This window comes from Heterocephalus glaber, unplaced genomic scaffold (genome assembly GCF_053883595.1).
Source record: "Heterocephalus glaber isolate CG9 unplaced genomic scaffold, H.glaber_assembly_v1.0 deba00001764, whole genome shotgun sequence".
NCBI classification, from domain to species: domain Eukaryota; kingdom Metazoa; phylum Chordata; class Mammalia; order Rodentia; family Bathyergidae; genus Heterocephalus; species Heterocephalus glaber.
In genome coordinates, this window is record NW_028258461.1 from 10,948,672 (window position 1) to 10,975,471 (window position 26,800).

Below are 26,800 nucleotides of genomic sequence, written 5' to 3' on the forward strand. Positions count from 1 at the left end.
CAAAGGACAGGCTTAATGGGAATTCAGACAGCTTTAACTAGAAACCAATCTCGGTGTCTTTTTCTTCACTTGCTATCTGTACAAACTCCTGCTTTATAAGTACATTTTTTTAAAATTTCAGGGGTCACAATACAAACCCACTCCACTTCCTGAAAGGAATATAAAGGGAAATCTAATATTAAAAACAAAATAATGTAGTAGAAACAGTGCCTTGGGAGAGAACACGGTCTATAAGTCTAAAGGCAAAAGGACCAGCACCTAAAGATTAGACGCCCGCTGATAAAGTTATTTCCCATGGGATTATCAGTTAACAGTTCTGATACTGTCATACAGTCATGTACCATATAACATTTTGGTCAATGACTGACAGTGTATATCATGGTAGTCCCAAAAGCCTATTGGAGCTAAAACAATTCCTACTGTCCAGTGAAACTACAACCATAATAACGGCGAAGCACACTGCATTACTCATGTGTTTGTGGTGGTACCAGTGCTACAAATATCTACTGCGCTGCCAGTCATATGAAAGTATGGTATGCACCATTATACATAATACTTGATAATGATAAGAAATGATAATGTTACTGGCTTATGTATTTACTATACTATACTTTTTTTTTCTACTAAATTCTTTTACTGGTACATTTTAGGTATACAACACAATTACATTTCTCATTGGGAATTGTACCTTTACATAATGCATCTTGGTTCTTATTTTTTCCCCATTCCTAGCCCTCCCTTCACGCCCTCCACCCTTCCCTATTTACAAAGACTTTATTTCCATTTTTTCCATTTCTCATCATTTTTTCCTTTCCCTTCTTTCCTTTCCCCTGCCCCTCCCACTACCCCTACCCCTTTGGACCTTTTCTTCCTATTTTGCATTATCGATTATTCATTCTAATCATTGGTACATTTTAGGTATACAATATGACATTCATCATTGGAAATTTGCACCTTTACATAATCTCTCTTGGTTCTTATTTTTCACCCTTGCCCAGCCCTCCCTTCAACCCCTCCAGTCCTCCCTATTTACAAAGATTTTGTTCCTATTTTTCCATTTTCTCATATTAATCCCATTCCCTTCTATCCTTTCCCCTAGCCCTCCCACTTCCTTCCCCTTTGCCCCTTTTCTTCCTATTTCACATGACCTATTATACATTTAGTCCTTATTTACACTTTCAGTTTCTCACTCCAGAGAAACTATTCGGTATTTACACATGTGAGTCCTATTTATTTCACTTAAGAGTATCGCCTCAATGTGCATCCACTTAGCTATAAATGTCTCTAATTTCTCATTTTTTATGGCTGAGTAGTACTACATTTTATAAAAAAAACCACATTTTCTTTATCCAGTCTCCAGTTGACGAGCACTTGGGCTGTTTCCAAGTTTTAGCTATTACAAACTGCGCTGCTATGAACATGGGTGCACATATATCACTGGGGTATGATTCTTTTAATTCTTTGGGGAAGATCCTCAGCAGTGGAATAGCGGGGTCAAATGGGACTTCCAGTCCTAGTTCTTTGAGGTATCTCCATACTGATTTCCACAGTGGTTGCACCAGTCTACACTCCCACCAGCAGTGGAGCAGGGTTCCTCTTTCCCCACAGCCCCGCCAGCATTTGTTATTGGGAGATTTCATGATAGCAGCCATTCTTTCTGGAGTGAAGTGGAATCTCAGTGTTGTTTTCATTATACTATACTTTTTAACATTAGAATGTACTCCTACTTATAAAACAAAAGGTTTACCATAAAACAGTATGCTGTGTCTCGTATATCTCGTGTTTCCTGAGTCTTTTAACTACAGCAGAGGCAACTGACAGTTGCCATCCACGTTTGTTTAAATAATGACAAAATTGCCTGATGACACATTTCTCATAACATATCCCCACCCGTAAGTGATACATGACTGTACATGTTCACTAGAACTGAACAATTAAGTAAATGGATATCACATAATAGGAGTTAGGTTTCTCACCACTGGAGTGGGAGTTAACAGATCAACAAGGGAAGAAGGTCAGAATGATGTGTGGTAGTGGATAACAGAGACATCAGTATGAGCTCGTGTTTAGCTTAATGGAGATAGAGTTGGTTACACATATAAGTATTCATACGGACGTACATATATATGTGACCCAGCACAGGCATGTATATTTTCTTGTTCCGTCAGCTGAGCGGGCCTAGAAGGACACCTGGTAGCTCTGAGCACACCTAGTGCTCAGAACTTGGTTTCTAGCATCATTCTCCAATAAAAGGAACCAGAGCTCCTTAAGAAATGTCCAAGTCTCAAGCTGAGGCAGAAAATATACAAAATGAGCCTGAAACATCCTGTAGTTCAATAAAGTTAGGAGTACTCCAAAAACAATAAATGAAACAAAACCAAAACCGACAATGATAGGATATGTCAAGAGGACACAGGAATCCACTGAAAGAGCTCCCAATGGCTTAAAGCTGGAATAGTCTGAGCAACAAATGTTAAAAAGTTGTATTATATTATAAGGTAACGTATAAAGTAAGTATCAGTGAATCCACATTGATATAAATACATGAATACAACCATAAATGGGGAGAACAGATAAATCTCCTGTGTAAAGGATTCAGGGTAATTGTGTAGACAGTCTGTTCTGGAGGTGAACCCTAACTCCTCACTCCCTAAAAGTGGACTGCATGTGGTGACTTCTTTTCAAGCAACACACAACAGAGTAACTTTACAATGGGAAAACGTGACAAACACTAATTCAGCCAAGTGAGTAAGACTCACACCAACATTAACATAGTAATAAATGTGTACCCTCGCTATGATATGCTAGGAATGGCACTTTAACGTCTATCGTGTTCCTCCCAAAGAGTACATAACCCTAATCTAATCATGGAGAAAACATGAGACAAATTCCATCCTGAAAACATTCAAAAGACCTCATCGGTACCTCTCAAAACTTTCAAGGGTCATCAAAAATAAGGAACGGATGAGAAACTATCACAGTCAAGCAAAAACCTAAAGCTGCATGACAATCAAGTGTATGTAGTATCCTGGATGGGACTCTGGAACAGAAAAAGGACATGAGGGAAAAATATGTAGGAACTCTAGTAAAAAAACATGAACTTTAGTAAATAATAATATAACAATGTTGGCTCATTTGCCTTGACAAATGTACCATGCTAATGCGGGATACTAGTCATAGGGAAACCTGGGTATAGGGTATATAAGAACTTTCTATATTCACAATTTTTAAAAAAACTAAATGTATTCCAATATTTAAAAATTTATTTAAAACACTGATTCCTTACCAAAAAAGCAAAGAATAAAAAGCTTATGGATCAGGGTGGCAGCAATTGTTAGCTGTCCCCAGTATCTATTCTTCCTTTCTTCTGTAGTAGTAGACACTCCTCCCTCTTGACTGCGATTTTTACTTGGGTATACAACACCCAGATAAAGAGCATGTTTCCCAGCCGCCCTTGCAGGTAGGTATAAACAGTGACATTAGGTGGAAGTGAGGTACACATAGTCTAGGTGATGCCCTTAAAGGCTACTCACAGCTACAGGGCTGACCCAGCCACCTTGGACACAAGAAAAAGGGCAACTCCTTAAGGAGAGCAGCACCAGAGTTGCCTGCGTCCCTGAGACTGTGGACACAGCTGTCACACCAGCTTGGGCTTTTACATGACAACTTCCCTCTTGGGTAAAGCTGGGTTAATCTGAGTCTTCATCATATGAAACCCTAAAGAATACAGACAGAAAGAGAACAACTCTCTCCAGTTAAGAGTCAATTTTCAGAGATTTTTTTTTAATGAAAATTTCAATTCCAAACAAATTTGGAAACCTATGGAGAACATTTAACCTTGTTTTCAGATTAAACACAGTTGATCAAGCCATTTTTCTGCCCCAAAATTTCTCAAATATTTACAGAATATGAAGTTACTGCTCTCAGGTGGCCTTTCAGTTAACATTCTTCAATTTTTTGCCTGAAGACTGCAGAATGGTGTTTCTGCAATATCTCACTTTCTAACACAGAGATCTTATGCACAGTTTTAGTTTTTAAAATTTCTACTAATTACTTTGGCAGACTCTTCTGAGGTTTTTTTTTTAATTACTTATTCAAACATTCATCTCTGACCACAATCATTCCTTCCATATCTCACATTCAACTACCTCATTGTGGTCATTCTTCTACCTCACAGGACCTCCAGTCCAAAAATAGTTCTGCATTTTCCCCTATTAGTCCTCCCCTTTCTTCACTTCCTTCTGATCCACATGTTAGTAATACTCTAATAGTCTACATTTGCTTTGCCCTCTGTCTTCACTGCATCCAGTTGACAAAACTCCAAAGCTGGATGGACCCAACTATCTCATTTCCCCATGCTCACATCTATATCTCCTGGCAAAACTTACACAATAAGGCAGCCGATTCTACCACTAACACTTAGTCCTCAAACTCAAATGATCCACTAGGTCAACTCATACTGTCTCACCCTCTGCAACTATTTCATAAACCTCCACCTTCCTCAAAACCCCAGTCACCTGTGGAAGCCAGCCACCAAGATGGTGCCCTATGAACCCAGATACCTAGTATTCATACCCTTGTGTAGGCCCACTCACATCATACTAGAGTTGGTCTGTGTGACCAACAGAAGTCTGCCACATGCAAGGATTAGGCTATGGAAGTCACTTTGGCTTCTACCTTGGTACTCCCTCAGCTACCTCGCTCTGGCAGAAGCCATGAGTGGGCTGCCCTATGGGAGAGTCCTTGCGGAAGACAGGAGTCTCCTGCTGACAGCCAGGTGAGTGAAGCAGATCCTCAGGCATTAAGCAATTCTTAAGTGTTCTCCCAGCTATCTCCTGAAAGGTCCTGTAGCCAGAATTACCAAGCTAGCTTTTCCAGGATTCCTGATCCTCAAAATCCCTGTGAGGTAAAGAATGCCTGTTGTGAGGCTGGGGATTTAGCTCAGGGGTTCCAGCACCTGCCCTGCAAGTGCAAGGTCCTGAGTTCGACCCACCATTACCAAAAAAAAAAGAGAGAAACGGCTAAGAATGCCTGTTGTATTAAGCTGCTAAGGTTTAGCGCAATTCGTAACAGAATAGACAACTGCTATACCTATTTCACTCTCAGTAGCTGATCTCACTTCATACTTTACAGATTAAAAACAGAAGTGATCAGTTAGATGCTCCATTGTACAGGACCCCTTCCTTTCCACATACCCCATCCTCTTCTGTAACAATAGAGGTCAATGGGCCAGGGATTTAGCTCAGTGGTTCTGCCATCTGCCTCGGAAGCGCAAGGTCCCGAGTTTGATCCCCGGGACCAAAAAAAACCTAAAAAAACCTCACTGACAATGGAGGTCAATGGCCCTCCACATGCTTCAGATTCTCTCTCTCCTGGTCTTCTCATGAGTCTTACACTATGGACTGCTCTCTCTCACACACTCAGCTTCTTTTTAATTGGTTTGTAAAGACTCAATTCACTCACATGAAAAAGAGGAGAAGAAGGGAAAGACAGTGGCCTTACGCAACCCCTCCTCATCTTTTACCTCCTGTCCTGCTCTCCTTCTCCTCAGTAACAGAGGACAAACAGTTTTATCTCTGGGAGTTAACAGAATAATAGGAGACATTTCTGTCATTTCAATCGGTCAACCTATTTGTGCAATAAACAGAAATAAAAATAGCATAGAATGAAATCAATTGAATAGAACACAAAAAGAGTTGAAATCCCTATTTGCTTTACTCTGAGGAAAACTGAAAATATTTAAATGCATTCTTATTACCCCACCCTCAAAACCATATGAAAATCTCAGTTAAATAAGTTTTTACAGAACACACGACAAAGGATACAAATGCTCCCAATACAAATGTTGGGTTAAAGACATGGTTCTGGAAAGTGAAGAGTGTGAGCCCCATGTAGGAGAAGATGAAATTCTCTGCCAAGAAATTGAGAAGCTCAAACAACTGAAATGAAATTTTAAAAGATTAGTCCAGTAAATAAATTAAGTTATACAGTTTGAAAATGTATTACCAAGATAATGAAACAAAGACTTCAATTTCACAAAGGTCATGCATACACCCAAAAATATGTGACTCAGACAGAGCAAATGTAGAGATGACATTTCCAGTCCCACAGAAAGGTCCAAAAATGTTGCTCCCTCATTTCTCCAGTCAGCCTCTCTTCTTCAAATCTCCACTTCTAGACATTTTTCTCCTCTTCCTCTTCCAAACCCTGTCACTTTTTCTTCTGTAATCTTCTTGTGGCCCTGTCACTGCCCTAGTCTAGCTTTCATCACTTTTCACCTAGAATACTGCAAGAGGACCCACACTGGTAGCCATGACACCCCTCATTTCCCACTGCCCACCCAATGAATCACTCTGAAAGTGGCAGTTTTGAGATACTTCCCTGTCTATAAGCTCTAAAATCCAGCTCAACTTCTTGCACCTGGCAGAGTGCTTCATGACCCCTCACACATCGCTGGCTTGCCACTGACTTCACTTTTGTCATGAGTCTTAGCACTCACTTAGCAACTAAACCTCCTAAAGACAGGGCCCATGCACCACAGCCCTGCACTCGGTGCCCTCCCCACTGTTGCCTACCAGCCCCACCCTGTTCACACCACTACCTCCCCAGGTGTCACCAAGAGCAGGCACGAGACGTGTTGAGTGAATGTAGGGAAGGCCCTCCATCAGCTGCTAACCCTCTGGCCATCAGTTTCCCAGAGTCCTCTGGTCCACAGCAACATGAAGGAGGTTAAGAACATGGGCTCCCGGGTCAAAATGCCTAGGCTTGAACCCTGCCTTTTTTATTTGTTACCTGTGTGGCTTTGGGCACATTAAATTGACCTTCTTAGAGCAGAATTGGGTATTTATCAAAAATAAGAATAAACATTAAAATAAGTGTATTTAATTTTCTTTAACTGATTTAATATACTATTGCTCCTACTTAATAATAACTACAGTATGTCTAGTTTAGACTATGTGCCTAATTCTAGCCTAAGGAGTTACATGCATTACCTTATTTTAATCTTACAACACCACCATGAGGTAAGTATTATTATCATCTCTTATTTACTTTTGTTTGTTTGAGGTGCTTGGGATTCAACCTAGGGCCTCACACATGTTAGGGAAGAGCTATGGCTGAGCTCTACCCCGAGTGCCCCCTTCCTTTCAAGACAGAATCTTACTATGTTGCCCAGGCTGGCCTGAACTCCTCGGTTCAAGCAATCCTCTACCTCAGCCTCCAATGTAGATGGGACTAAAGGTGTCCGCCACTGTGCCTGGCATTCTCTTATTTTAATCTTCTCTGTATTGTTCCAATTTTAGTATACGTGCTGCCGAAGCGAGCACGACATTCTCTTATTTTAAACATAGCAAAACTGATGGCCACACATCCAGCAAGTAGTAGAGCCAGGATCTGAGATAATACAGTCCCTCTCCAGTACTGGCTTAATCCACAACACATGGGTTGGCATACTTTTCCCGTGAAGGGCCAGAGAACAAATATTTGAGGCCTTACAGGTCACAGGGTCTCGGTCACACTACTCAACTCTGCCAGTGTAGTACAAAAGCAGCTATAGGCCATACATTTAAAAATGAGTGTGGCTGTGTGCCAGTGAAACCTTATTAATGGACACAAGTTTGAATTCCATTTAACTTTCATAGGTCACAAAAATTCTTCCCCTAATTTTTTCCCAGTCATCTGAAAATGTAAGAAACCATTCTTAGCTCATAACCCAGCAGTGGCCAAATGTGGCCTGAGAGCCATAATTTGTCAACCTCTGTTATATACTTCACTGTCTTGTTATTCCTGCCTTTATTCTGCTTCCTCTAAGCCTCCCCAAGTCCTTCCCAACTTTGTACGCACAACACTTCCTCTATAACAGCAATCCAGGTTCTCAAGACTCAAGCTGTTCCCCCTATACTGTCTAGTGTCTTATATGATATGGAATCCAAAGCACACAAGCTAGGATTCCTATTAGTCACAGTATTTGTTTTACGTATACAAGCTTTCATATATCAGTGCCAAGACTGGAAACTCTTATCCTGTGGGTTGTGTGTGTCCCATCCTGCTACCTAGAAGAAGGCTGAACCCCAGCTGGTTTTCTTCTTTATACTTAGTATGCTGAATTGATTTGCAAAAAGGATTTGCGACCCTGATATCTATGCTTAGGAAGGGAGTCTAATTTCTTTTGAAGGGTTGAGGAAAGCATAGGTCATAAACTAAATCTGCAGCTCTGGACAAAGAGAAAAGGAACCACTGAGCCTGTTTTACAATTTGGCCTTTCCACACTCATCTTACTATTTCTGACCACCTGGCAAAACTGAATGCTCCTAGTTCTCACCATAATCCATCATCAAGCATGCAATTATTTCTACTCCAGATTGTACACTTTGTTCATGTACTTGTCCTATGTAACTCCTAAGCCAGAAAACTCTATGCTTATTTCCCTCGTAATTCTTTTCAAGTACCCTGCACAAGTGATCATTCAGTACCCGACCACTGACACAGTCCCCTGGAAAGAGCAGCTCTGCAGGGCCTGAGTGAAGACTGAAGGAAGTTAATGCTCTCTGGATGGCCCAGCAGATCTAGCCAGATTAGGAGTTAATCTTCTCCGCTTCACATGGCAGCAGCTCTAGTCAAGCTAAAGTGAGCTTCCAAAGACTCCTCTTAAAAGCCACTAGATTAGGAAACAGCAACAGACGAGGAAGCTAACAGAGTGGTTACTGGAGGCACAAGAACAATAATCCCTAGCTGTGCTGCTAACCTATCTCCATCCACAAGCCTTCACCCTCTCACTTGCCAGTCTTGTCCATTTCTAGAGTCAAAGGAAGACTAGACAGAACCTTGATTAAGGATTATTCTTTAAGTTAACAAAAGCTTCTGTTTTCCTGAGAGAAGGAAAATTTTATTCAAAAACTATAAAATTTGTCTTACCTGTTTTGTCCTATGCTGAGACTCTGTGGATAAATTGTTGTATGTATAATGTGCTTGTGTGATGCCACAAAACAAAACTGCAACCACACCTACAAAAACAACAAATTCCAAATTCACATCACGGGGGGTTCCCATCTTTCATGCCGAGGTTCTTATTTTACAGAAGTAGATTGTGTACAGAGAACCGACACTTTCATTTACTTTAATTTTGTTGAGGAACTGCTTCCAATTAAATTTTTTTTTTTACATTCTAAAATGACAGCCTAAATCCCAACCATAACAAGTTGGTTCAAATACTAAAGGAGCTACTCCACTTGTAGAAGTGGCTCATGGAGTGATTCCCTGTAAGGGTTTACAATCCAAAGGAGAAAGTAACCCACCTGTGAAGCCCCATGCTTCAGCCAAAAGGAAGGTGCTCCAGGACATCAGGAAAAACAAGCCGGTCTCCAGCAACTGGAACTCCCGCAATTTGGTGAATTTTGTCACGTGAGACTGTTAAGCTTGGTAACGAGATCTTGGAATATGGAAGTGTGACTAGAAAAATAATAGTCAAAGCAAGGCAACCAAGAAAACAAGACAAGGGCTCTCTAGCCTCTCTTACCACAGAAATTACAAAATGGGAAACACCAGTGTCAAGAAACCCTTAGAGTGACCATCTTCCTGAGGAATAAGCTGTCTTCCCATCAATGAAGCCTCACAGCTTAGCTGCTCCTGCTGCTTTATAGGCGTCACATACCTTGCTGGAAACCACACAGTAAAGAACAGAGCCAGGCACTGCCACACACCCTTGTAATCCCAGCACTGTGGGAGGCTGAGGCAGGGGGATCCCAAGTTCAAACCCATGCCAGGCATGGTAGTACATGCCTGTAACCCCAGCACTCAGGAGGCTGAAGCAGGAGGATCACCATGAGTTTGAGGCCAGCCTGGGCTACACAGTAAGTTTAAAGCTAACCTGGAATATATAGTTAGACCGTTTCAAAAAACCAAAAACCATACAAACAAAAAATTTACAAGTTCAAGTACAGCTCGGGCAACTTAGCTTAGCTGGTCCCTGTCTCAAAATAAGGGCTGGGGATGCAGCTCAGTACAAAGACCCTGGGTTTAATCTTTAATGCTGCTCCCCCAAAAAGGACAGGTAGAGACGAGAACAAGATTGGATACACAATCTGCCACTCTAACTCTGTCGCCAAAAGCAAGACATGTTCCATAATTATAGCAATTTATATTAATAAAAACACACAATTCCATGAGATTTCCCATTTATTTGATTCTCTAACACATCTCTGATGTAGAGCATTCATTCCATGATGAAAAAACTGAGGCACTTCGCTCACTTAGATGAGTCCAAAAAGTATGTGTTCACTGACAATGAAAGGACATGTGACCAGCTGTGACAAATTGCAGGCTAGAATCTAGAGCCACTCCAGAAACTACCTACTACAACAAAATGACATGCAAGATATACTTCCTGACTTCAAAGTCTGCAGCAGGAAAGAGATGCTATCTGTATGGCTCCTTCTTTAGAACTCTTTTATTGCACATACATATGTCTCAGTCCACCTACAAAAAGCCATGACAGTAGTCCCTTCCAGCAAAGCTAAAATATATCAAACTGAGAGGTCAATCTTTGAAAAAGAATCATGTATTTGCTTTAGAAGATTTATAGCTGGAAATGCTTTAGTGATAATACTGTACCACTCAACTTTCCTACTCTCCCTGCCCCACCTTCCGACACTGAGATGCAGAGGTGAAGTGTCAAAGCATCAACCTTGTTTGTGTCTGCCACAATGCCGGAAGCTCTGAGGAGGTAGGAGCCATTTGTCTTGTTTATCTTTGATATCCAGAGCATAACATCTGGCACATATAAGCAATTAGGAAATGACTTTTTAATGAATATAAGAATGGCTTGCCCAGTAATTCTCACAGCTAACTGGTGGCAGTATCAGGGTTACAACCCAGGTCCTCTGGGCTCCCAGCCCAGTGTTCTACAGCACAAAAGCTAAACTTTAGGAGGGCCAGGGTCAATTCCTATATATCCCCATCCGGGAACTATATTCTGTTCATGTGCCATCGTGGTCATACATTTCCTGTTTGTCTTCCCAAACACAGAGCAGAAGACTACCAAGCTGACCAGCACAGATCTCTCAGAGGCTCTTTGGAATCTATCTACCTTTACATCAATTTAATCTACGACCTTACAATTCATCCTCAAGGGGATCCTGTGTCTAATTAGATTCTTGCAGTGAGTTTTAGGGCAAAACAATGAAAATGTACTGCTTCATGTTTTCCGACTAAGTACTTCGTTCTGAGGTTAATAATTATAAGAAAAATAGGAGGGACAATGAATTACAACATTTAACTACTTCATTTGGTGAAATATAAAAAAAGGATATCAAAGCCGTCACCACTCCAGTAGCAGCACCCATCGCAAAAGAGCCACTGAAGATCCCAAGGAAGATCCCAATAGACTTGAACATGGCTGTGACATCAAAGGTGTGACTGTTGTCTCCAGCTGGCTGATATGCTACTATTGAGCTACAAAAAGAGAGTATTCTTACTTCTAGAAGCACTTTTACTTTAAAAACATTACCTATAAATGTCTCGAATTTCTCATTTTTTATGGCTGAGTAGTACTCCATTTTATTAAAAAACCACATTTTCTTTATCCAGTCTCCAGTTGATGGACATTTGGGCTGTTTCCAAGTTTTAGCTATCACAAACTGTGCTGCTATGAACATGGGTGCACATAATATCACTGTGGTATGATTCAGTGAGGCGATACTCTTAAGTGAAATAAATAGGACACACATGTATAAATATCAAATAGTCTCTCTGGTGTGAGAAACTGAAAGTGTAAATAAGGACTAAAATGTATAACAGGTAATATGAAATAGGAAGAAAGGGGGCAAAGGGGAAGGAAGTGGGAGGGGTAGGGGAAAGGATAGAAGGGAATGGGATTAATATGAGAGAATGGAAAAATAGGAACAAAATCTTTGTAAATAGGGAGGAATGGAGGGGTTGAAGGAAGGGCTGGGCAAGGGTGAAAAATAAGAACCAAGAGAGATTATGTAAAGGTGCAAATTTCCAATGATGAATGTCATTATATTGTATACCTAAAATGTGCCAATGATTAGAATGAATCATCGATAATGCAAAATAGGAAGAAAAGGTCCAAAGGGGTAGGGATAGTGGGAGGGGCAGGGGAAAGGAAAGAAGGGAAAGGAAAAATGATGAGAAATGGAAAAAATGGAAATAAAGTCTTTGTAAATAGGGAAGGGTGGAGGGGGTGAAGGGAGGGCTAGGAATGGGGAAAAAATAAGAACCAAGATGCATCATGTAAAGGTACAAGTTCCCAATGAGAAATGTAATTGTGCTGTATACCTACAATGTACCAATAAAAGAATTTAAGAAAAAAAATAAAAAAATAAAAACATTACCTAGCATAGAACTTGATAGATGAAATCAAGAGGAAGAAAAACAAAACCCAAATCTATGATTTGAATTGCCAAAATAAACACAAAAGGTTATAAAAAAAATCAGGGCTGAGGATCTAGCTCAGTGGTTCCACCACCTGCCTTGCAGGCGCAAAGACCGGAATTCGTTCCCAGGTACCAAAATAAATAAATAAATAAATAAACCACGCAGAATATCTAGCTAGCAAGAAGACTCAGTTTTTCCTTAAGTGACAATTTCAGGAGATAGAACATGGAAAGGCCTCTGTATAAAAGTTGTACTGAGGCTGCTCCTCCATTCTCAATTCTGTGCAGTATTATTCTATTATGACTATGTTGAAGAGTTACTGAGTGTCCAAAAGCCCAACTATACTAATGGGAACAAACTAATGCAAAATCCAGCAGAGGCATAAAAATATTGTTCAAAGAGCTGGGCATGGTGGCGCACACTTGTAATTCCAGCACTTAGGAGGCTGAGGCAGGAAGATTGCAGAGAGTTCAAGGCCAGCCTGGGCTACACAATGAGTTCAGGGGCCAGCCTGAACTACAAAGGGAGACCCTGCCTCAAAAAAACAAATTAAAATAAAATATTGTTCAATTCTCAGTCACATTTTGGATTTCCTATGGGGGGAAAAAGGTGACTAAAGGACATTTCCAACGTTTAGAATACCAGAATGGGCCAAATGCCTGATATCCATTCACTCACTAACTTGGACTTTTATGGGGAAAAGGGCTTGAAAGACCTTCCAAAGATGGGTTGGGGATTTAGCTCAGTGGTGCAACCACCTGCCTCGCAAGTGCAAGGTCCTGAGTTCGATCCCCAGTACCAAAAAAAATAAATAAATAAATAAAGACCTTCCAAGGAATTATAATCCACTCAACAGTATTTTGAGCATACCTAGGCTGGATTCTCCACCCCAAACTTCTGAATGAAAGTTACTCTGTACCAGGCCAAGATACTCAATTAAAGGGGACGTGCTCCATCTTGGAACTTTCACAGTCTAAACCCGGTCTGAAAAAGCTTCTTTTATACCAGCCAACCCAGGAAACAGAAATGGCTGTGAAAATTGCTCTTGACCAGGTCTCTGGCAACAGTGCTTACTGTTACTAAATAGTTCTCATCTCAGTTTATTGGGGTACTGGCATTATAAAAAGTACAGACTCAGGGGCCGGGGATTTAGCTCAGTAGTTCTGCTGCCTGCCGCACAAGTGCAGGGTCCCGAGGTTCAATCCCTGGTACCAAAGAAAAGAAAAAGTATAGACTCAAAAACATCGTATAGGGCCAGGGATTTAGCTCAGTGGTTCCGGCGCCTGCCTCACAAGTGTAAGGTCCCAGACAGAGTTCGATCCCCGGTACCGAAAACAAAACAAAACAAACAAAAAATCATATAAGTCATGTCAAAGAAAAGAGGAAGGAAAAATACATTCCTAAGAATATAATGAATTCTCCCTGTGGCTACTGCATAGGTTTTTTTTTTGTTTTTCCTGGTTCAAGGCTTACAAATGTGTTCGTTGTATAATGTGCAAGTGCTTTTCAAACTTCCCAAATTTCACTTAAATTTTTAAAAAATCTAAGACCAAACCAAAATTTTCTAGTTTGTATCTATTTCACTGAAGTATAGTACAGGGCTAACATGAATTTCCGGCAAAAACACCTAGAAATATCTGAAACTCAATTTGAAAGGAAACTTTTAAACATTTATCTTTAAATGTTTAAAGTAACCAGGGCTGGGAATTTAGCTCAGTGCTTCTGGTGCCTGCCTCACAAGCAGGAGGTCCAAGTTCGATCCAGGGTAGCAAAAAAAAAAAAAAAAAAATAGCTAAAGTAACCAGAGATCATTTTGGTCCCAGCAGATTTGGTATTACTTTGATAAATATGACATGGCCTTTAATATCATGTTGCTTTACCTACACATAAAAGGTCACCCCATTATAAAAGAGATTCGAACACTTTATAACATTTAAATACATAAGCTAGGGCCAGGGCGATTTAGCTCATTGGCTCCGGTGCCTGCCTCGCAAGTGCAGGGTCCTGAGTTCGATCCCCGGTACCAAAAAAAATAATTAAAAATAAAAATAAATACATAAGCTGCCTAGAGAAAAAGAAAGGATACTGTCACAACAATCTTTCTCCCTGGCAGGATATTCCAAAATGCTGGCTGGAATAAAATATCTGTCATGTCTCCAGAAGTTGCTTTCCCTGGATTAGTTCAAGTAAATTCAAAATTCACACTAATCATTATTTTACTACTTAATCACTAAAATGTATAAGAGCACATGGAAAATATGATGAGTTGAGAACTGATAAGAGGTTTGTTTTCTTCTGTTGCAGAAGAAATGCTGGCATGTGGCCTGAAATTAGAGCTCATCCTTTCCACATCAGTCAACATCTGATCTTGAGAAATCATTTTCATGAATATTTTTAAAATCCTGAAAGTAATACAATGTACAGTTTAGAGGAAAAAAACCCACCCTGTTATTCTACTACTCTATCTTGTTTTCCTTCCACATTGCTTTCCCCTCTTTTTGTTACATGAATACCATTTCATATTTCATTATAATCACAGTGAATATACAGTTATGATTCCTGCTTTTTCGACCATAACCACAGTTTTGATTTCAAAAGGGTCCAAATGGTTACAGCATGATTTATTTAACTATCTGGTCATTCTCAGACATTTAAAGTTGCTTATACTGTTTAAGAACAAATTTTTGGTTTTTACATATTTTCAACTATTTCCTTGGGACTACAGTCCTAGAAATACAGAGTATTACAAAACCTGCAGCTCTTTTTATATGTTACTCAACTACTTTCAAAAAGGTCTCTATTAGCTGAAGATTTAGCTCAGTGGCACCACGCTTCCCTGCAAGCACAAGGTCCTGAGTTCGATCCCCAGTATCAAAAAAGGGTCTCTGTTAAATTTCTGGAGGGAAGTATGATAGCTCTCAATTCTTAAAATGATCATTACCAATTTACCTAGAAATTCTCTTTTAAAAAGTATTCTACATGGTAGAATGCTTGCCTAGGATGCACAAGGCCCTAGGTTTTATCCCTAGCATCTCAACCTTCCCAGAAGTACTCTAGAAAACAATGACAAAAACAAAATTATCTTACAGAAACTCTCTCAAGAAAAAAGATATTTACACATAAATATGCTCACTGCAGTGCTAGTTATTATAATGTGGTACTAGAAATGCTAAATATTCAGCTTGGGTGTAGCTCAATGGTAGAGTGCTTGCCTAGCATGCGCAAGGCCTTGGGTTCCATTTCAAGCACCACAAAACAAATAAAATGGAAAAACACCAAATATTAGTAGGTAAGGGGTTGGTGAGGTAAATTTGTAGTGTATCCATATAGTAGGATAGTAGGGGCATTAATATAGTACAATGACCAAGTGAAAACAGCAACTTATAGAAAAGTATGTGTACTACTATACCTTTTCTGTTTAAAAATCAGTGTGTTTATATGTACATTAATATCCTAATAAAAAAAAGTCCAGAAGAAATCTCTACCAGTGGTTACTTCTGAGCTGAAATTTTAAGAATGTTCTACTTTCTAAGTGAAATACTTTGAATTCTTGTCACAAACATGTATTAATTTTATTGTCATGAATTATAAGAGGATACTAATTTCAATGTTAACAACAATGAGTGGTCTAGTTTCACTATACCAAAGTTTCTCAACTCTGGCATTACTGATATTTGGGGCCAGGTAGCTATTTGTCCGGGAGGAGTATTGTACTATGCATTACAAACGAGATGTCAGTAGCAAACCACGCCCACTCAAAAGAACCAAAATGTCAGTAGACACTGTCAAATATCCCCAAAGTTGGGGGTAGGGGTGGTGGAACTACCCTAATAAGAATGAGTGCACTATGCCACTACCAGTAATAACTCTTATCATTAACAATTTTGTCTTATTAAGTGAACAAGTAAAAATGACCACTTATTTTTAAGTATATACTTCCAGTAACTAGTAGAGTTAAATAGTCATGCTTGTTTACTCTCTGTACTTTGCTTTTATAAAATGTTAATGACTGCACAAAACATATTTTAAAATAGTGTGAATTTAGATTTCCAGGCTAATTATGGTATATCTATTTAGTGGAATATTTTGCACCTTTAACTAGCTAGATATACCATACTGTGTTCAGCATATATAGATCTAGCTCACACAGCAATATATGAGGGAACCAGATTAAAAGCAGAAACATTTTTTTTTTGGTACCAGGAATCGAACTTGGGACCTTGTGCTTGCAAGGCAGGCGGTGGAACCACTGAGCTAAATCCCTGGCCCCAGTAATATTTTTTAAATGACTTCTTGTCTAATAGGTTCAAAAAAGCCCAGTGTGGTGGCACACGCCTGTAATCCCAGCACTTGGGAGGTCAAGGCAGGAGGATCACTTGAGTTTGAGGCAGGGCTGGGCTACATAGTTCAAAACCAGCCTGAACTACATAGTGAGACCCTGTCTCAAAAAAACAAAACAAGGGTTCAGAAAACAGAAACAGAGAAATTAAAACCATCTCCATGTTTATAGAGCACAATTCATAATAGCTAAATCTTGGAAGTAGCCTATATGGCCATCAACAGATGAATGGATAAAGAAAATATGGCATATATACACAATGGAGTATTACTTAGCCATAAAGGATAAATCTGAGTCATTTGGAGGAAAATGGGTGCACCTTGAGACCATAATGCTAAGTGAAATAAATGAGACACAGATTTATTATGTATCACCAACATATACTAATTTTTAAAAAAGAACAAATACCAAAACCAACCTCCAACACAAATTTCAACAAGAGCTGTTTTAACCTTTGATCGCCAAACAGAATTCCTTTGGAAAGGGGTATCCTCACTTTTGATTCAAGACTCATACATAATATACACAGAAGACAATCAAACTAAGAGAATGCAACACAAGGTAGACTATATCTAACATACTTGAAAATATATCAAAAGCAAATGAAAGATGATGATCTGTATACTTCTGAGCACTACTAGTAACTCCTACAGCTGGCAACACAACAGGTTTCCTTTCAGCTAGTGGGCAGGGACTCATTTGGTCAACTCCATTAAGACACTTACATATCTAACAATTGCCCTGCTAATGATACTCTCTAGATATGGTCCTTCTCCACAAAGGTTCCAACATAGCATGTAATGAGGTAACTTACCTCCTACCAAGCCAAAGTGGTACTAGCTATGTATCATTCCTAGGAGAATTAAGGAATGAATCACTCAAGTTGCTTTCTGTAAGCAAAAATTCTCTCACAAAACCCCGTTTCAGAAAGGCTGTAGTAATATGACAAGGCTGGCCCTTTGAGAGAAGTGCTTTGTGAAAGGCTTTCTCTTCTTAATGCATTTATTCTTCAACACTGATATGTATATCACCAAGCTCAAAATCTTTCAGTGAGGTTTTTTTTTTCTTTCTTTAACACTAATCAAGCTCCTAAAGTGCAAGAAGTAGGTTACTTTTATCCATGGAAATACTAAGGCACAGTGCACATCAGTTTAAGATAGAAACAGAAGAAAACAGAGTTTTCTAATTAGTAAATGATTAAACAGTAAATTGCCTACAATGGACAACTGATTCTAAAAGGAACTGCCTGTACTGTACTCTTTTTACTTACTAGTGCTGGTGATCTCACTGTACCTATGGACTGTAAGCTCCAATAATCTTTGTAACTTTATTTATTCTGACACATAAATTACAAATACAGCATTCATTCCTTCCTTCCTTCATATAATATACAACTTTTCTTGTGTACCTATCTTCATTGAAGGTACCTGTGTTCACTGTCAATATTAGGTTAGTTATAGATAGCTGCAAAAAAGTTCTGGCAATGAATACGGGACAGAAGAGGTAACATTTATGTAACGGCTTTCACAAAAGTGGATTTGGCTTTTTTATATTATGACACGCAACATCTAAGGGATTCGTGTTGTATCTCAGAAAGGATAACTTCCCACTTTGCAGTAAGGCCACAGGGACAATCAGGCTATGTAATCAGGTCAGTGATTTACTATTCTATTTTGGGTAGCAAAGTGGAATAAGGAGAGTAATAAAATAAAGTGAAAATGAGAAGGGCTCTTTTTTTTTTTTTTTTTGGTACCAAGGATTGAACTTGGGTACTTGTGCTTGCAAGGCAAGCAGCAGAACCCTGAGCTAAATCCCCGGCCCTCTTACTTCTCTTTTATAGAAAGTTCTGGTATGAAGTAAAGTCAATTGTCTATAGGGTTAGATATTTGCTTAGTAAGAGTGGGTAGGCATGGGCCGGGGATTTAGCTCAGTGGTTTTTGCCGCCTGCTAGGCAAGCGCAAGGACCCGAGTTCGATCCCCTGTACCAAAAAAAAAAAAAAAAAAAGACTGGGTAGGCAGAATTCAGTTCCTAAGCAGTTCAGACCCATACTTCTACCTGAAAACACCTTGTAATAACGTGTAATTTCTATATTTAGATAAAAGATAATAGTAACTGTCTTCAATAAAGATATATTATTTAACACTTCTAAACATAAAGTATCAAGGTGGAAAAAAAAATTTGACAAATATTCTGTTGGTGAAGCTGTGAATTAACAGACTTTTCCATAATTCAGTGGTTAAAGTGCAAAGTGGTACAATCCCAGAAAATTTAGTAAGATTTAAAACAATTACATATGTGTTTACATTAAACCAACCACCAATATTACTTCTGAGAATTTAGCATACCACGTACTTATGCATTACAAAATTAAGAAAGTTGAAAGTTAATCACCATAGCATTATTTGGGGTAGAAGGGACTGAAACCCCTTCAAGTGTCCAGTATAACAGACTGAACAGTTTACACACAGGATATTACATAGTATTTAGTACAGAATACTACACACTTTTGATGTCAAAATATCACCAGAATATATTTATGCTCTCATACATATATAGTATATATACATATATTGTGTGTATCCATATATATAGTATATATTGTATTGTATTTTCAAAGTAAGAAATGAGGGACTAGGGATGTAGTTTTGTAGTACAACACTTGCCTAGCGTGTGTGAGGCCCTGAGTTTAATCTCCAACACCACACAAAAAAACAATGAAAGGCAAATAAGTGTATTTATTCGTATTTCTACTTGCATCTTTAATAAAGACTAAGATACATAAGAAACTAATAAAAATAGTTAGCTCTAAGGAGCTGGATAGATGAGAACAAGAGAAAGAAAGTAATTCTTATGCATAAATGTTCATTATATACTCTTAATTTTGGAACCAGATGAATATATTATCTGCTCAAAAATTAATAAAGTGGTCATGTTATAATGTTAAGAGATTATGCAATTATATAGCCAATACAATCACTATTATGTAGAAATATCACACACAATAAAAAAGAGTAAAAGAAAATGTCCTAGAATGTTTAGAGAAATTATTTTTAGGAGATGCGATACTTATTAGTTTTCCTTCCCTGAATTTTCCAGTAAAGTATATATTTCTGCAAGAAGAAAATAAGCTTTAGCCTTCCAAATATTTCTATTCATAATGCATTTTATTCAATAAGTAACTTTCAGTTCCTAGTACCCTTACTTGGACCATTCAGAGTAAGAAAACACTTACGAGGACAGCACTATGGCAACAGCATCATTGAGGACACTTTCCCCAAAAAGAAGTGCGTAGAGTTCAACGTCAACTTGAAGCTCATGGAATATGGCAAGAACAGTCACTAGCAAGTAGAGAGAGTCAGTGGAATAGTTAGACATTACAAATATAACATATTCCCCACAAAAACTGGTTGTAAGAGTTATTTAGAAATTCATTACTACCTCTTTAACATTCTTTCATCATATGAAAGATTCAGTGATTTTATGTCAATATTTCCCCCTAATTACATACATGCAATATCTCCTTTCTCTTAAAAACAGTTGAAAATAAGGTTGGAGGACTAAGCTGGCATAGATTCTTCATGCAAACTTTAATGAACTGGTTTTCTACATTTTTTTCCATAAAGAATACATTTAGAATTTCTTACTAATCCTTAATCGTTAATGAAGAACAGTATGAAAAGCATCCTCTACTTCAGCCAGGTGTAGTGGTGCATACCTGGGCTACACAGTGAGTTCAAGGCCAGCCTGGACTACAAACCAGCCTATCTCAAAAAAAGAAAGAAAGAAAGAAAGAAAGAAAGAAAGAAAGAAAGAAAGAAAGAAAGAAAGAAAGAAAGAAAGAAAGAAAGAAAGAAAGAAAGAAAGAAAGAAAGAAAGAAAGAAAGAAAGAAAGAAAGAGAAAGAAAGAAGGAAAGAAAAAGTATCTTCTACTTCAAACTCCTTTTCCTGAGAGCCTTACAACTCACTTGTATTTGACTTGCAAACACACTGGTTTAGCAAAGACAGTAGGAAATGAAAATATAACTTTAGTTTTGGGGTTAGAGTAAAAATTATGAACAGAATTACAGCTGCCACATTTAACTGAAGAATTTAACTACCAGGATATTACAGCTTGAGAAGGAAAAAGAACCACAAAAACAAACCCCTCTTTTACAGAGGCACTTATATTGGAATTTTTAAAAAATCAGATAAGATTGAGAAGTTGCATTACAACTTTAATTGCTGAGTCACATACAGCTCACCCACTAAATAAAACCAAGCAGACATGAAAGATTAATATAAACAAGAGATGGGAGAGCCTTTTCAAATGCCAACCATGAAAACAGGAAATTTGCATTTTAAAAGATATAATTTCTACTGCAAAGCACTGCAGCTGGAATATACTGATACTAAAGCTTACCAAGAGAAAGAGGAAAACTGAAGCAATGCTGCAGAATTCTGAAAAGAAAACCTATAGCTCACACTCCTAAAAAGTTAACTGCTGCAAAATAATAGAATTAGAGCAAGTACCTATATAATTTAGAAAAACTGTACTCTCCAAGTTGATATAAGAAAAAGGTTTTTGCTTGCGCCGTTCAGACAATACTCCTACTACAACAAAACTACAAGGTTAAAGTAAGGCAGACAGTCTAATTGATTGGACTCAGATTTCTCACACACTGAGAAATTGAGGAGCTTGCCTCTTTTGAGAGGACACAAAAACCAGAGACCACTGGCTGCTTATAAAACCTCCCCTCCTACCTTCATACTGATAATGGGGGCAGCTATAAGCAGTAATGGGAAAGCCTTTGTGGTCTTTAAGGAAGCAATTTGATTTCTATTCCTAAAAATGCTAAACTACACTAATGGCTCTCTGAGTAATCTTTTCAAATCATCTCTGACACAGTCTGGAACATATTTTCCCCTTCCCATAATGCCATGTGTTATCAGTGTTAACACGGGAATTCAGAGATAATCTTAAAATCCTACTTTTAACTCTGAATGACAATTAAAGAAGATGATTAACTTACAAGGTCAAAAGGTAAAACAGAACAAACCTCCACCAAAGTCCTAAGTCATACTAAAAAAAAAAAATTATCTTTACTTTAGAAACTTAGGTCTGGGGGTGGGGGGTGTAGGTCAGTATTTGCCTAGATATGAAAGGCCCTGGATTTGACCCTCAGCACAAACAAACAAATACAAATCAAAACAAAAACCATTGGTCTGTGTTGTGGTTCTGAACTCTTCATCCTATATTTTTCTCCAAATTCCTCATTTAAATGCAGCTATTAAGCTTACCAATACTACATCAGAAAAACTAAAACCTTATTAAACACAATTAAATTCATTCTATAACACAATTTACAGAGACTTGACGCTAAAATTACTCAGGAGCAATCTGTGCTACTACCAAAAAAATTTCATAACCATAATGCCTATTTATAAAAAATAATCATTTAATGTGTACTAAAGACCACCAATAACGTAAAATCATCCTTGTATAAACAGAGTTGCCTTATAACAATCATTCAAAAATTTCTCTTCTGGGCCAGGGATGTAGTGAGTGTGAGGTCCTGAGTTCGACCCCCGGTACCAAAAACAAAACAAAACAAAACTTCTTTTCTTACTATTACATGCAAATAGCTGAATATAAACAAAAGATTTTTAGGGAACTGGTTTTCTACAAATTTAAAAGGAGTGTATAATTAAGACTCATTTAAAAAATTCTCTAACCTAGCTCATCTTCTCCTTTGTCTAATCACTAGGGAGACCATTCTAAATTTTTAATACAATATCTTATAGATCTCATATAGACAGAATGAACTTGTGGACCAGTAAGAGGTAATAGTAATAAAGAAGTAAAAGAAAAACATAAAATGTATGCTTAACATGTTCACATCAGGGCTGTAATTCCTATGTCTCGCTGCCAGAGGCTTGAACCACCAGCGGGATGTGCATAACTGTACCACCTGTACCAAGGGTGATTCAAGCCAGTGGGAACATTTTAAACCAAAAGGAATCGTAACTGTTTTAGCCACCACGATAGGAAAGCACAGTGTAGGGAAGTTCCTAATCATGAATTCTATTCCTCAGAGAAACACTCATATGTGCATTTACTGGAAAAGTATTTCAGGTACTTTTGTAAAACGTACCTGGGTCTGTCGCTGATACGATGGCACCAAATAGCAGGCAATCTGTAAAGTAAAAATCTCCTGCAAGTTGCCCAGTTACTTTCATCAGTGTTACACAGCCATACATTATCGACCTGTTCAATAAACATATTCTTACTTTAGAAAAAAATGTCAACTGATAAAGGAGTTAGAATAAAGTAAGAATAAGAAGATGGATCTGGTGGGCTGTGGGTGTCAGTATATAACTAAGCCTGGGTTCCATCCTCAGTATACCCCACACCCCCCAAAAATGGATCTACTATAGTACTCTGTGATTAATCCCAAATTTAATTCATAGAAATTAAATATGGTTAATACCTTAGTCTTAAGGATAATTCAAACAATGTATTACCTATGCTTTTGCACTTTACTGCAAAAGTCTACAGACACATTCAGGAATACAAAACCATACAAGCAAAAATGTATCATTTTAGAATTATAATTTGAAGGCTAAAAAATAGTTCAAGCTTCAAATGCTTACCCAATAACAAAACAAGAAATTGCTGTTCCAAGAAAAGCATATGCTAGGATAGACCCAAGGTTCCGGAAGAAATGTCTCTGGCAGGGGGAAAAAAAAAAAAATCACACTGTGATAGCTTACCAAATGTCTGACAAAATTTTCTATTCTAGTGTGCTATGCCAATATGAAACCCATTATTTACTACTAAAAGAAATCAGTAAGAGAAAGCATCCTTATACACACAAAAATTGTAGTATCTAAAAAGAATTTAGGAGAGAAGGAAGGAGACCCTGGAAAGAAATGAATTGTTTTTTGAGTGTCAAATATATAAAAACCCATGGGAAGTTTAAGGCTATTCACAATACATAAAACGCAAAAGCACTTACCCTTTTCAGACTATAACCTGCATAAAATATGATAGGAGGAAGTAATATGTTGAAAAATACTTCTGGATCAAAAGTTACCTGTTAAAATAAAGAGTTCTTTAGATTAATTTCCTTAGAAGACCTCATCTACATTATTACATTATCAAAAAGAAAAAAAGATTAAATGTTAAAGTAGCCCATGGCAAAAACAATACTGTGGTAACTTAAAAATCTTTCATAGAAAGGGGTCTAATACTTCTCTGCAGTAGGCATATAACAAATTTTGTGTTTCCTCCTGTAAAAGATTTCATATAAGACAGCTTTTGTTCTACTTCTCAACCACATGACCCAGAGATAGTGTTAAGTATTAAATTAATTAAGCCATTCCTGTGAAAATTACGTTAAAATATTATTTTAAAATAGGAGAAAATATGAACACATTTTGGCTTTAAGCAAAAGAGAGCCAAGCTGGGCAGGGTGGTGCATGCCTGTCATCCCAGCACTCTGGTAGGCTGAGGCAGGAAGACTGGAAGTTTAAACCCAGCCCAGACAACATAGGGACTCAGCAAGAAGGTCTTGAGTTCAATGACTAGCACTGGAGGGAGAAGGAAGGAGCAGAGGGGAGGGGAAAGGAGGGGAAAGGACAGGTTGGGACAGGACAGGACCGGACAGGAAAGACAAGAGGGAAGAGAGGGATCCAAAACTGGTAACACAGAACTTAGGGGTATGTCATGATTGCTGCCAAGAGGAAACTTGGCAACTATCAGAGATAACTTGTTATATAGATAAAATCTCTAAATCGATACAAGATAAGATTACATCAAAACATTCTGTACAACTCTGACTTCTAGTCCTTAGAGCCCACTCATTTAAAAACCTATTCACTTAAGCTACAATAAAATTTGATATGGACACAAAGCCACAAGCAATACACACACATGCTGAAACTTAGTTTGCTAGAACTTTTAAGTAACCAGAATTTTCCACAGGTGGTGAGAACTCACTGCAAAGTAAATTAAGTTCACAGGAAATTAAAAAAGCATTAAAGGCGATCAGAAATATAATCAAGTAGCTATAAAAGTCGAGTCCTGCCAATGTAGCAGAAGTACTGTAGAGGCAAATGGCCAAGGGTGGGTGGAAACAAAGAGATGGGCAAAGGGGCACTCTGAAGCATCCTGAGAGAAACTGAGTGAGGCAGGAATGTCTGAGGTCCAGTACGACTGCAAGCCACCTGCCTACGTAATGCCTTATGGTACGACAATTGAGGTTCACAGGAAGACCCCTGAAGTTATGCTAGGTAACCAAAGAAAGGTTACATTGTGCTCTGAATAAAACACAAGGCACGAAAGAACTCAAGCAAATATTAATGGAATATTTTAGGTAATGTTAAATAAACCCAATGAGCTGAAATGCTCTAAAACTGCAAAGCGGTAAGCATTGTAAAAAATGCTTATATAAAAAAAATGCTTATACATCGTGCTTAACTCAACCCTGGTCATTATTTATTACAATTGTAGACAATAAAAACTGAGACAAAAATAAAGGGTTATAGCACTTAGCCTCAACTGGAAAATAAAATTTCTAGAAATATCTATTTCCTTACATTATTATAGTTATTAACTGAGGTTTAACTTCATTTTAAAAGACAAACCATTTTAAATATTAGAAATTCATTCTTTTTCTTCAAAATTACTTTGCTGCTAGTTACACACTTAAGAAAACAAAGATTCCCTTTAACTAAAAACTTACCTTCCTAAGCATTTCATTATCTTGGACATTATTCAGTTCATGTGAGCTAATCTCTCCTTTCAGCGTATACTCATAAAATTTTCCACTAACGTTTACCAACAAGGTAGTTGGACTTGACTGCACTTCACAGCTCAGGGTCACATTATTTACATCACTTGGAACATGAATGCCATACCGAAGCACAAGGCCCACCAAAAGACCTGGAAATAAAACAACAAAGTAAGCTTTTCTTGCAGACAGACACTCTGTATTTGTACCCCATACATACCTCTGGAACGACAATAAAAATCTCTATCAAGTCCTCTGTGGTTCAGAATCAATTTTTAGACCAAATACAGTTACCATTTTAAAAAGTACTGTACTACTAGATTCACACATTCAAAAGCCCAATCTTCATTAATCCAATGGGTCAGGAGGGAAAAACATTCCCTATGGTAATAGCACAGATCATTATATTTCTAGATCAATATATAAATAAGTGATGAGAACAGTAATAAAATGAGAAAATACCTTCTAATCATCTGTACCCAGAATATGCTCTAAGGAGTCTCAATCTCTCAGTGTAATCGTGTTAGAAATGTGTTTTTTAATCTCCATTCATCAATTTACAAGACTTAATTGCATATGCTTCCCAAGTTTATTACCAAAGCACATAGCTGGCCAAATAATATACATTTAACAAGCTGGAAAGTCAATATATTATTTGTAGATTGATTAAATTCTTCTTCTACTAAAAGGTCACATTTAAATTTTAAACAGCCTTATTGAAATATAACTCACACACTACCACAGTACCTCAGTTCATGAATGCTTTTGTTTACAAACAATTTGGTTCACAAACAGAAGCCTTTGACAAAATTTTGCTTTTGTTTGCAAACTCTGCATTGGGTGACAAAAACGATCGCAGCCATCTTTCTTACAAACACAAACATGGGCAATCTTTTCTAAAATCACAGAACTAATTAAGTTTGTGAATCGAGGCACCACTGTATAAAGTTTATCCTTTTACACGGTACAAGTCAATGGTCTTTAACATATTCACAAAGTTGTACATCAATCATCACCATTTCCAGAACACTTTCATCACTCCAAAAATAGAATACTCCCTATACCCCCTTCCCCAAATCACCAGCTCTTGACAAACATTAATCTACTTTCTTTCTCTGTGGCTTTACCTATTTTGGACTTTTCATGTAAATGGACTTTTGGTTCTGGCTTCTTTCACTTAATGCAATGTTTTTAAGACCTATCTATATTGTAGTATGCATTTGAACTTCATTCATTTCTATGGCCAAATAATATTCCATTGTATGGAATATTAACCACAAACTGAACCCAACCCTC

The 26,800-nt window shown here is 38.0% G+C and overlaps 1 protein-coding gene across 3 annotated transcripts in view; it reads right to left on the reverse strand.

The window, feature by feature from the left end:
• The window catches only part of Slc9a6 (solute carrier family 9 member A6), a 50,908-nt gene that overhangs the window by 18,396 nt on the left and 5,712 nt on the right, over window positions 1-26,800 (reverse strand). For all 3 annotated transcript variants that reach the window (XM_021242514.2, XM_004862341.3, XM_087202137.1), the window contains 9 exons: window positions 25,457-25,656; window positions 23,729-23,806; window positions 23,364-23,440; window positions 22,865-22,977; window positions 19,966-20,071; window positions 11,307-11,448; window positions 9,294-9,399; window positions 8,914-9,002; window positions 5,826-5,939 (listed from right to left, as the gene is read on the reverse strand). In XM_021242514.2, the coding sequence (XP_021098173.1) occupies window positions 5,826-5,939; window positions 8,914-9,002; window positions 9,294-9,399; window positions 11,307-11,448; window positions 19,966-20,071; window positions 22,865-22,977; window positions 23,364-23,440; window positions 23,729-23,806; window positions 25,457-25,656 (1,025 nt within the window). The remainder of the gene's footprint in view (window positions 1-5,825; window positions 5,940-8,913; window positions 9,003-9,293; window positions 9,400-11,306; window positions 11,449-19,965; window positions 20,072-22,864; window positions 22,978-23,363; window positions 23,441-23,728; window positions 23,807-25,456; window positions 25,657-26,800) is intronic.